Source organism: Brachycentrus maculatus, unplaced genomic scaffold (assembly GCF_059751285.1).
Source record: "Brachycentrus maculatus isolate JH-2025_06_01 unplaced genomic scaffold, ASM5975128v1 h1tg000478l, whole genome shotgun sequence".
Lineage (NCBI taxonomy): Eukaryota > Metazoa > Arthropoda > Insecta > Trichoptera > Brachycentridae > Brachycentrus > Brachycentrus maculatus.
In genome coordinates, this window is record NW_028281225.1 from 189,583 (window position 1) to 201,595 (window position 12,013).

General features: G+C 32.3%; 1 protein-coding gene across 1 annotated transcript; it reads left to right on the forward strand.

Annotated features, from left to right (window-relative positions):
- The first annotated feature begins 620 nt into the window (after positions 1-620).
- On the forward strand, positions 621-11,205 carry LOC148302101 (phosphoenolpyruvate carboxykinase [GTP]-like). The gene is made up of 14 exons (XM_088272162.1): positions 621-879; positions 1,230-1,341; positions 4,004-4,149; positions 4,841-5,022; positions 5,787-5,909; positions 6,282-6,420; positions 6,641-6,773; positions 6,888-7,001; positions 7,392-7,491; positions 7,999-8,200; positions 8,732-8,930; positions 9,217-9,372; positions 9,582-9,782; positions 10,381-11,205. The coding sequence occupies exons 1-14, from the start codon at positions 845-847 to the stop codon at positions 10,480-10,482; spliced, it is 1,944 nt and encodes a 647-aa protein (XP_088128288.1). The 5' UTR covers positions 621-844; the 3' UTR covers positions 10,483-11,205.
- The last annotated feature ends 808 nt before the right edge of the window (positions 11,206-12,013 follow it).

Consider the following 12,013-nt stretch of genomic DNA (forward strand, 5'->3'; position numbering starts at 1 on the left):
CTTATTCGCACCCCAATGGTGCATAGGGCACTGCATCATATAAACGCAATGTTATCTTGATCGTTAACACATGAAGGAAAGGTGATCAGCCCTCCGCTTCAGGTACCAGTCTAGGGTAATATTGAATAAATATAAGAGTAAAAAAATCACTTATATTTATTTGACACCCCCCTGGGAATCGAACCCGGGACCTCCAAATTGAATGAGGGTTTGAAGTAGCCATATTAAATAAATAAGTGTATTGTTTTTTATATCATTTATGCCCGTTATCTCGAAATTGCCCTTCGACATTAAAAAGTGTCATTTCGGTCACACCGCACTCACACACGCGTGACATGGAAACAGCGGGCCCGTGTCATAAAAAATGGCGACGCGCACACTCTCGTCCGAGCGCAAAACAAGGCAATAAAAAAGTCAAGGTACCAACAACAAAACAGCCGTTGGACTTTGGTGTAAGTCGTCGATATTCTTACATCAGCAAGAAATGCCGTTCAAGCGCCGAGCCCCCGGTTTCAGCCAATCGGAGAGCGAAATTGGAACACACCCATAAATCCGGCTCGTGATTGGCCGCGCCGGAGGCGAAGCGCGTATATAAGCTACCCGAATCCGGCGAATTTTTCATTCGCTCTTGTCAGCTCATTCAGTACAGAAATATATTTCTCAAACGGTCAGAGAAGTCTTTTATTAGATGGGAAATATAACATTAATTAACATACTTTTTGTCTACTTTGAGTTTGAAGAGCATTTGAATCTATTTTTATATAGTAATTTTGCATTGCTCTCGAGGTGAAAGCCGAGTTGCATATCTTTTTTGGGAATAAAATTTTGAATAGAAAAAAGCAAAATGCCTGAAGCCGTTGATACTACCATGCTGCAGACGTGAGTTCATTATCATTATTTGTCTTTATTTAAAAAAAATGTAATTAAAAAAAACGCCATTTCAATTTAAACTCATAGATTTTTAATCATTTAAACATCAATCATTTTCCTTTATTTGTCGGAAAAAGTTTAAATTAAAAGTACCTACCTTAAAAATATTTAGGTACTTACTTTTTTGGGATTTTTCTATTCACCTGCACATCTAAAATTCATCTAAATTAAAGTATTTTTATGTTGATATTTTAAGTGTATATTTAATAAAAAATATATAAGACATTTAACTTATTAAAACATATTTAAATTTAAAGCAATGTTCTGTTTTAAAACTATGTATTTTCTTTTGTTGCCAGGTGTGCTCCCATCATTGGCAAGTCTCTTCCATTCAGAGGACACTTGGCTGCTTTCCATGATCTGCGAGGGGCTAGAGTTGTTAATGGCAACATCTCAAGCTTGTCTCCATCGGTAAGTGATTACCTGGTTATTTATACTAATTAATTTATAATCTTCCTGCGTAGGTGAAGTAAATGGGGGATGTTTTTGACTGTTGGTATCCCCCAATTATTAACCCTACCGCTTTTAAATGCAAATATTATCAAGCATAAAACACGTATTAAAATTTGATACATAAAAAATGTTTAAAATGTTTAAAAAAGTTAAATGGTACTAAACAGGTTTTTTTAAAAAATGTCAAATTTAAATACACGTATGTTATTTTTGTGTATAATACATGTAAGTTTGTTTTTTTCCCGTTTGCGCTATGAATTTAAAAAAATATATATTCATATCACAATATTCCATTTTGGACTTAAAATATACTGATCCATATTAAAATAAATTTAACTGTATTTATAAATTATTAAAAGTTTAAAATGAAGTTTGTTGCTTCCCATACACATAATCTTCTCATAAAAAAGAAGTACGTTATTTTTTTTTTTTCAACCAATTTATTTTTAAAGAAAGTAATTGTTTTTTTTTAATGAGTATGTAAGTATCTGAAGCTACTAATATACGAGTATGTATATAAAATAGCTTTAAGGGCTAGTTTACCATACCTACTTAGCTTTATTTTATTTTATTTTAAAAAAAACTATTTACGTTTTCATATCTGTTTTACCTGAAGATTTAAGTTCCCCACACAATAATATTTTATACCCTTTGCTATAATAAAATGAAGCCTCTTTTTTATGAGTAGGTACGCTTGTATGCAGGTACCCGCTTTTTACGTATTTATCATAATACCTGTTACCGCAACTTCTCACTCTGTAAGGTTGATAATTAAAACCAAAATTATTTTTCTAAATAATTGAACATACTTAATATTATTTTGCCTTTGATTTCAATAGTTGATTCGGACAAAAACATACTTATTACGTCTTTGTAAATCTTTGACGCAAAATATTACGCGTTATTTTTATATTCACACGCAATACAAAGTTAACCTACGTCCATAAAAGGATATTATGCAAAATTTAAATATTCGTCCTATTGGTTACATACATTTAAATAAATTAGCGCCAAATATATAAAAAAAACTATGTATAACACGTTACCTGCGTATTATTTTTGGCTGTCACCTTCAATTTAAGTACAAAAACCCTTTAACCAGGAAATGTTTTGCATAGTGCGTACCTATTCAGAATTCAAACAGCAATTTAGAATCCAATAAAAAAATTAATTCAAAAAACAAAATCAGCAAATCGGTTGCCAACTTTTCAATTGTTGTTTTAATTTTACGGTAAGAACATTATTTTTTCTTTCTTTTAATGAGTAATTTTGAAAGTTTAATTTTTTAAAGTCACGCATACATTTATTAGCATTGCAAAACACATTTTACCAGCTAAAAAAATGGAAATCTCCCAATATTTTTACCGGTTTATCGAGGCGATTCTTTTGTTGTTTTAACTGTATTACGATAGATTCATGTAAACAAAAACAACCAAAAAAATGACGCGATTGGGAATGGAACCCATAATAATATGGACATTATTCTAATATCTTTAGTTTAAAATAGTTTACGTTTTTCTAATGATAGGCATTTATACTTTGATCTAAATTAATATCAAATGGTAATTTATGTAAATATTATGCAGGTAGGTAGGTTCATTGTGTTGCGAAAGAATATCAAAGACCATTTTCATTCTAGTTAAGCCTAGATTTATTATCATTGAGACAACGATATACTGTTTCCAATGTGAAGATAATTATGTGTCTTGTAATTTATTGGAATTTGAATCGAAATAATAATACGATTGAATCATATTTCCCGTACGAAATCTTAAGCTTTATATGTATTAAATAATAATTAATGAAGTAATAAATAAATTAAATCATTTCATTACAATTGTCATGGTCGCTGTGAGCGTGATCGTATTTTTTCTCAAAGACAGAAAATCGGAATAATGGCTGTCTTTGGTCTGGGGATCTCTCGAAGGACTTTTAACTTTTTGATATTTACGAACCGATAGAAGGAATAACTGATGATAACCTCAAGTGTCTAGACTCCGACAGATCAAAATGTAAACAATAACAAAACAAAATGATTTAATTCTAAAATCTAACGCGGGTAGGTACTTTACAAGGTTAAAACGGGTCTATACTAGACATTTAATAAATAGACATACTGAATTTATTAAACTTTGTACCCTGAACTAGTTTGTTTATATAATTAAAATTAAATATTGAGAAAATTAATTATCAAACGCTGTATGTATTATCTTGTATCAAGGTAATTATTACATTTTGAACTACTTTATTCACCCGGAGTTGCTAAGCAGATAAGAAATCCAATGAAACATAATAAGCATATAAACAATTTATACCAATCGACACGATAATTATTTTTTTCGTAAATATCTTGCTTTAAAATATTTATTTTGCAAATTCCTACTTTCGTATTTTGTTTATATATTTTTTTATAACACCCATCAACCTTAATTTTCGAGAAGTACCTACTTAAATATTTTAACATAGAAATGGAATAATTTTCCAAATTTGAAATTAAAGAATAATGAAAAATGGCGGTTCGTTTGATTTTTTGACATTTCTCATTTGTTTATTTTATTTATTTCATTGCTGATATTCGTGAGTATTTCTGGTGTTGATGTTGTTTTTTTCCTTGTAATAGGTGCGTTCCTTCGTCGAGGAGAACGTGGCCATTTGCAAGCCTGATGCTGTGCACATTTGCGATGGAAGCGCCTCCGAAGGTGCCAATTTGTTGAAGCTTATGCAGGCTAGTGGCGCTATCAAGAAGCTGCCGAAGTATGATAACTGGTGAGTCGATGGATCAAGTTACGTGATAATAAAAAGTTTATTTTTATTCGTTTGTCGTAAAAGCATTATAAATCTTCCATACTATGCAAAGTAATATATTAAATTATGCTAAAGGCGCCTTAAAACAGGCAATATTCATAACAGTACAATAAATACTACGTAATTTTTATTTTTTCAACACATTTTCCTTGTATTTCATTGGTGATTTTTTTCATTTTAAAAAATTCTTAATTAATAATCTATTTTTATTATCTGACTACCTAACCTTCACGCCGCTTCCCCGTGGGGGTAGGCAGATAAAATGGAACGCCACACTGATCATTTTCAAGTATATTAAATACTTGATCATGTCAAGTTTTCCTCGGTCTTCCTCTGCTTCTATTACCAACCACACCGTTCTTTCTTCCCTCATTGGATTCACGTGCCCAAACTATCTTTCTTAATTTAATTGATAATGCTTATCTCAGCCTTGCATTCTTTCCTTATATCACCATTGGAACATCTATCATTCATCGTTTTGACGCACATTCGTCTGAGAGATCGCATTCCGACTGCATTCAGTCTACATTCATCCTTCTTTTGCCCAACGTGATCCTTCACTTCTCCTACATTAGGGTTGGAACCATGTTACATGGTTACATATGAAATATGGTGACGAGTTATAATTTTTTCGTTTGTTTTTTTTCTTAAGTTGGTTGGCCCGTACCAACCCCAAGGATGTTGCTAGAGTGGAGAGCCGTACGTTCATCTGCACGGAGGAAGCTAACGACGTCGTCCCGAGAGTCGCCAACGGCAAGTCCTCCCTGGGAAACTGGATCAGTTCCAAGGACTACACCAAGGCCATATCTGAACGCTTCCCGGGATGCATGAAAGGTAATCATTTTTACACAAATACATAATGCCAACACAAAAATTTTTATTCCACAGTTATGGATTTGTTTGATATTCACGAAAAGCTGTAAATATATATTATTTTAAACAGCTTTTTGAATGTTGTCAAGTTTTATTTGTTTATCTATCTTTATTCAAAACATTGAGGTGAAGAGTGCAAGCCTCAAAGGTTTATATATAGCATCTAATCAAAATCGAAACATAACATGGAGATATCTTGCTGATGTCTTTTCTCAACAATTGACCTTTTCAATATAAACCTATTTTTTTTAATAATTGATTCTGCAATCACTTTGTGGAAATATCTATCCATTTAAAAAAAAGTAGTATTTACCAACTTAAACTTAAATTAAAAGCTAAATTATTTTCCCGGAAATTAGATTTATAAATAAGACTTTGTCTTTATATAAATATAATTATGATACAGCCCTTGCTTATCTGATATGCAGTGCCCTATGCACCATCCGGGTGTAGATAACAGCCAAAGAAGAGACAGTTTTAAAATGTAAAAAACAAAAAAATATTTTTTAAATTTATTTTGTCATTAAAATCACATTTTTCGATGTTGTGGGATAATACTTAGTTTGCTCCTGCCATCCTCATTTGTATTTAAAGATCAATACAGTACCTTATGGTTTTTAGTATCGAACAGTTTAAATTTGAACAAAATATTTTATTATTTTGATTTTAAACATTGAACATGGTGTCCACCGAAATATAAGACCAATTTTTTTATGTTTTTACAGGTCGTACTATGTATGTGATTCCATACTCGATGGGACCCATTGGATCTCCATTATCGAAGATTGGAATCGAATGCACGGATTCTGCCTACGTTGTGTATTCAATGGGAATTATGACAAGAGTTGGTGAGTTCAATCATATGTATTATATGTGATATTTGGAAAGCAATAACAATACTACACCACACTTGCAGGTACATTAGAATTTTTAGTATTTATCATAAATTTACATTACTTTTTGACATCTCAACATAAATGCAGAAGAATATAAATGTCTAGGGCATTTACAGGGTTTACGACCGTCATAGGCTTGGTTAACTGATCACTTTACACACGTGTAACATTCACCAATTCCACCCATGATTGACAACCACACTACTAAAATTTTCGAAACTTTTAGATATATTGATCAAACTCGTAACACAGTATGCGCTAGTTCACAATAGCCATCTATGGGTGGGATGAGAATGCATCATTAAATTGTTGTATTTTTCACAGGTTCAAAGGTCTTGGATTTGCTGAAGAGAGACGATTCTGAGTTTGTGCGATGCCTTCATTCGGTGGGAACTCCGTCTAATGGAATTGTGGAGATGCCGAGTTGGCCTTGTGATCCGGAGAGGACCATCATTCTTCATAGGTAATATTTTATTACACATCACTTTGAGTTCAGTTCAGTTTAGTTCAGTGCTCAAAATCGACACTAATTATAGTAAAGAAATGCAATAAGTTCTGTTATAAAAAATTAAATAATACATAAACTTTAAAAATGTAGGAAACAGAAGAGAATGAAAATATTTTCTATGAAACGAATCATCAATTATTTTCAAATGTTTACGTTTTTTCCTTGTGTTCTTTAGGCCCGAATTCAACGAAATAGTCTCATACGGAAGCGGATACGGAGGAAACTCTCTCCTGGGAAAGAAGTGCTTCGCTCTCAGAATAGGATCTACCATCGCAAAGAGAGAAGGGTGGCTGGCCGAACACATGCTGGTGAGGAATCACTTCTATACTGAACAAAATATGAATGATACAATACTATCATCAGTAATGGTGATGAAACTCCCCTTGATTTGTCTTCAATTCTTATTTGTTTTCAATCTCCAGATTCTGGGAATCACTAACAAGGCCGGCAGGAAACGTTACATTGCCGCTGCCTTCCCGTCAGCTTGCGGAAAGACCAATCTGGCCATGATGATGCCATCCTTGCCCGGATACAAGGTATGCAGACACACGCATATTATATTATATCACATTATCTTATATGTGGAGGTCCTCACCAAAAAGTTACATTTCAAATACTGCACAAAAAATAATTTAAATGCAAATCTGTTCAGTTTACTGTGTTCTATCAAAATCTTAAAAAGGTTGAGACAAAACGTGACAAATTTCATCAGCATGAAATCATTGAATCGTATCAAAATGTAACAATTTTACAAGCTAGAATTTCTGATTACTTAAAATCATTTATAATGGAAATGTAACGTTTTGGTGAGGACCTCCAATATATGTGTAAGCCACTCCATAATGATTGGTACCGTGATTCACCACACACTCGACTGTGATGATTGAGTCAACACTTGAGTTAATTGGACGCGATTGCTTTTTTAGGTGGAGTGCGTCGGGGATGATATTGCGTGGATGAAGTTTGACAGCAACGGACAACTGAGGGCTATTAACCCAGAAAATGGATTCTTTGGAGTGGCACCAGGTGATTATATTTTAAAAAAATCTTTATTTTTCTTGCGGGAAATCCAATATTTACATAACTCTAAAATTTTAAGATATTTTGCCCTTTTCGATATGCTGTAATCAAGCAGATCTTATTGGGAACAAGTACTTGAAGCGGGCATTTAAAATTTCAAAAAACAAGTCTACACTTTGTCAAATAGATGCAGTGCCATTTGCACCATTGTGTGCAGACAAGGGCCTAGGAAACGTGCAATGTATTTCACAACCTACATAATGAATATAGTTTACGAGGTTTCATTGAAACTCACGCAGCTTAAAGAAACACATTCGAAACATATTTTTAGGGTGAACCTGTTTATAATATGATCCTTCCGATGATTCGGCCATCATTTGTGGCTATATTCATGGCAAGATGGTACCGAAATTGTCACACACAGATAGCCAAATACTTTTTGTGACAAAAGTCTCTTTACTTAGGCAGTAATTTGGTTTTACAAAGTCAACTGACCCGTTTATCCTTTCACAGGTACATCTTACGAGACGAATCCCAACGCCATGACCACGGTGCTCAAGAACACAATATTCACAAACGTGGCGGAGACGAGCGACGGGGGCGTGTACTGGGAGGGGATGGAGAGTCCCCCGGAGGATGTGGGCATCACTGACTGGCTCGGTCAGCCCTGGGACAGGAAGAACAGCAAGACGCCCGCTGCGCACCCCAACTCCAGGTAATTCTACTATAATTTTCAACGAGACCACTATGAATTTCACCCATCTGCATTTATTTATTTATTTATTGGAAAACCAACAAATATTTTCAAAAAATCACAAAATATAATATTTTTTTTAAATTTAAATTAAAATTCTAAGTAGGTACAGGTTTTCACTTATAAATAATAAAAAAAACTCGTAAATAAGTATAATAATATTATATTATAACTTATATTTCTTAATCAAATAATCAAATAGTCGAATAGACATCACTAATTTTTCTATTAAACGTTTTAAAAATATTATACATATTACACATATTCGGAAATTTGTATTATTACATTTAAAAGTACAAATCTTGATTAGACTGATCAACATACCTTAAACAGATTACATTTTTCCCTCTCTGATTTATTTTCGGACTTAGCTCGATAGAGGATAAATACGAAAGAAGATAAAGGATGATTCTCAGTGGAAATCCACTACTTATTATCACTTTGATGGATGATTAAATGACTTTATTAACATTATTTGTCTTTTTTTGCTAGATTCTGTTCACCGGCAGGGCAATGTCCCACCATCGACCCCGCCTGGGAGAGCTCGGCCGGAGTGCCGATATCCGCCATTCTGTTTGGAGGCAGGAGGCCGCAAGGAGTTCCTCTAGTGTACCAAGCCAGGGACTGGGCCCATGGAGTCTTCCTGGGAGCGGCCATGAGATCAGAAGCCACGGCCGCCGCAGAACACAGCGTGAGTAACCTTATGACTATTTTCACTTCCAAATAACGTTCATTTAGCTCAGCGTAATTTTTCTGGAGCACACAGTTCAGCAAATCAATTATCACAAAGATAAAAAGAAGAAGAAATTTGATTGTAAAAAGAGAAATTTTAGTCGTTGATAATTACTGTGTACATCTTACATTATTTTTTATTACATTAATGTGAAATTTTTTTAAAAGTATATAAGTAACTTTTTGGTGCCAATTGCATCTTTGCAAGATGATAGTTTTTTTAAATGTTGAATTTCTTTTAACAGGGTAAGGTGATCATGCACGATCCGTTTGCAATGAGGCCATTCTTCGGTTACAACTTTGGACACTATCTCTCCCACTGGATGTCGATGGCTGATCGTACCACTGAGGATAAACTGCCCAAGATCTTCCACGTCAACTGGTTCAGGAAAAGCAAGGAGGTAAGGATAAGATTTTGTTCAGCTTTAAGTTATAATTCTATACCATTCTATAATAAAAAATCATGTCCCCGTAACAGCTTACAGTTAAAGTCACATTACCTTGGCATTTTGAGATTTTTCTCAGGTGTACCTTTTAGTAGTTTTTATTTTATTATAATGGCTAATTAATTAGCAGTTGAGATTTGCCTAACGTCCAATTCTCTTCCCAGGGTAAATTCCTTTGGCCCGGATTCGGTGACAACTGCCGAGTGCTGGACTGGATCCTCAGGAGGTGTGACGAGGAGCAGTGCTACACGGAGAGTCCAATCGGACTCCTGCCGAGTGAAGGATCTCTCAACTTTGAGGGACTAGCGGAGAAAATCAATACGGAAGAGCTCTTCGATGTGCCAACAGATTTCTGGCTCCAAGAGGTAAATATCAATTGAAACTACCAAAAAATTTAGAATAGAATTGATGTAAGATATATAAAAACCTACTTTGAGGCTTGAGAAACTAAAAAAAATCTGGTGTAATTCATTAAACGTATTTTCTCTGGGATGTTATGTTGTTTTATAACAACACGCTATAACATCCTAAAAAATAAGAATTATATGCAATTGCATAAAAGTAAAATGCTATTAGCACATTACGATTGAATACCACTTTTACAAAAAAGTCAATATTCTATAGCAAAAATATGTTTTATATGTAAATCAAGTAAGTCTGTCAAAGAAGAAAAATTATGAATTTAGTTTGTATGTATTTCAATTGCAAAAATTATAGATTAATAAACATATTTTAAAATACAGTAAATACGGTCATACCGGTCATACGGCCACACCCTCAGTTTTCAACAACTTGATTCAGTAACATTTATTTTACATAAATAAATAGAACCACTATATTTACACACTGTAGGAAGTAGGTCTAATTGTTTAGAGCTAAAATGACGATGGTTCCATAGAAATAGTTACAAACATAAAAATTAAATAGGTTTTTCAATTTAATAAATGCATTTTTCTTTCGCAGGCGGATGCCATCGACAAATACTTCACAGAACAAGTCGGCGAGGACCTTCCCTCTGAAATCCGACAGCAGTTGCAGCAACTTCGTGCCAGACTTCACAACTAGTAGAGAGTTGGGCTGAATGTAATGGAGATATAAGAATTGGGGTACGTTTAAAGCCGTAAAATGCAACGGAATTGACGATACTTAATATCAAACACTAAGAGATTATCTAATAAATATTGGAGATTATATGAAAAATTGTTTTATATTTACATTATTACTGTATAAAATCTTGGACTAGCCGCAGAAAAAAACATGGCATCCTGTATATCAAATATGACTGTAAAATATAAACATTTATCATTTAAAATCGTTTACGTTAAAAATTGTTTATACTCTTTTTGAGGTTCTATTATGGAAAATTATACAATGTATGTATATACATAAGCTGAAAAAGACAGTCATGTCTTTATATAATAATATTACAAAAATGTATATTTCATATGTTTTGTTTTGATTCAATTAATTTTTCCAATAGTTGAATATTCTAAACTTACGGGGCAGCTATTTTGCTATGTGTAAAACCTTCAAATGACGCATAAACTCATCAGTTTAAAGATTTTTTTTTATTAATTCTATCTATTTTTATGTTACGTTGTAAAATATAAAAACAAATTGAGATTATTTAAAAAAATATAAAAGTGTTATTTCCGGAAATCTATTTGATAAAATTTAGCATGTGACTTTTGTATTTGTGCAATATTTAAAAAAAATATATTATTTTGACACAACATTGTACCTGCGTTAAAGGCTTTTGACAAATAAAATACAAAACTTTAAAAAAAATATTGTAAAAATACACAGGACTCATATTGTAAAAGTAATTATTTAAAAATACTATAAATTTTCTTTGTTATTTCTATTTTAATTAATTGTTGATTAATGACGATTTTACTCAAGCAATAATAAAAATAAATACAATGGTATTTCCATAACCATAAAATCGTTTACTTGAAAAAATAACGACTCAATAATAGAATGCTTTGTTTATTTTTATTATTGATAAGCAAAAACTTGAATAATGAAAAATGTTATATACATATTTTTTTCATAAATATACTTTGCTGTTCAACAAATTTCATGGCCCGAAATCTAGCAAGAAAAATTATTGTATTAAACTATTAAAAAAAGCATTTATTCTTAGATATAATTTTATGTACACACTGTTGTCACATATATTGAAGATCTTTTATTAATTTAAATAATTTATTATTATGCAGTGACATTTGAGTTGATCTCAAATAAGTCATGGCAAGTATATATTAAAATATACTTGTTTTTTTTTTATAATTTTACGTTTTCAAGTCATTGATTGACTTTATTATCATTCCTTTTTAAATACCTTTTGACAATTGGGATCAGAACATTCCTAAAATATTGACATTATTATAATAATTGTACTTTATTGATTCATCTATTGTTTGTATTTATGTTAAAAAAAAAAAAATTGACGTTTTGTACAAATTTCTTTGAAAAATAAAGACTGTATACAATAAGAACTTCTTTTATTATTTGAGTTTATTGGTGCTATTCTCTATTCTATTAGAATACACATTTAAAATGTGTATTCTAACTACGCTGAGATGATAGATCC

Excerpts from the sequence above, each read along its gene's own strand:
- LOC148302101 (XM_088272162.1), top strand. The coding sequence starts at position 845 with ATGCCTGAAGCCGTTGATACTACCATGCTGCAGAC. Across the intron at positions 4,150-4,840 it reads CTGCCGAAGTATGATAACTG|TTGGTTGGCCCGTACCAACC; the intron begins GTGAGTCGATGG and ends TTTTTTCTTAAG. Across the intron at positions 7,492-7,998 it reads ATTCTTTGGAGTGGCACCAG|GTACATCTTACGAGACGAAT; the intron begins GTGATTATATTT and ends ATCCTTTCACAG.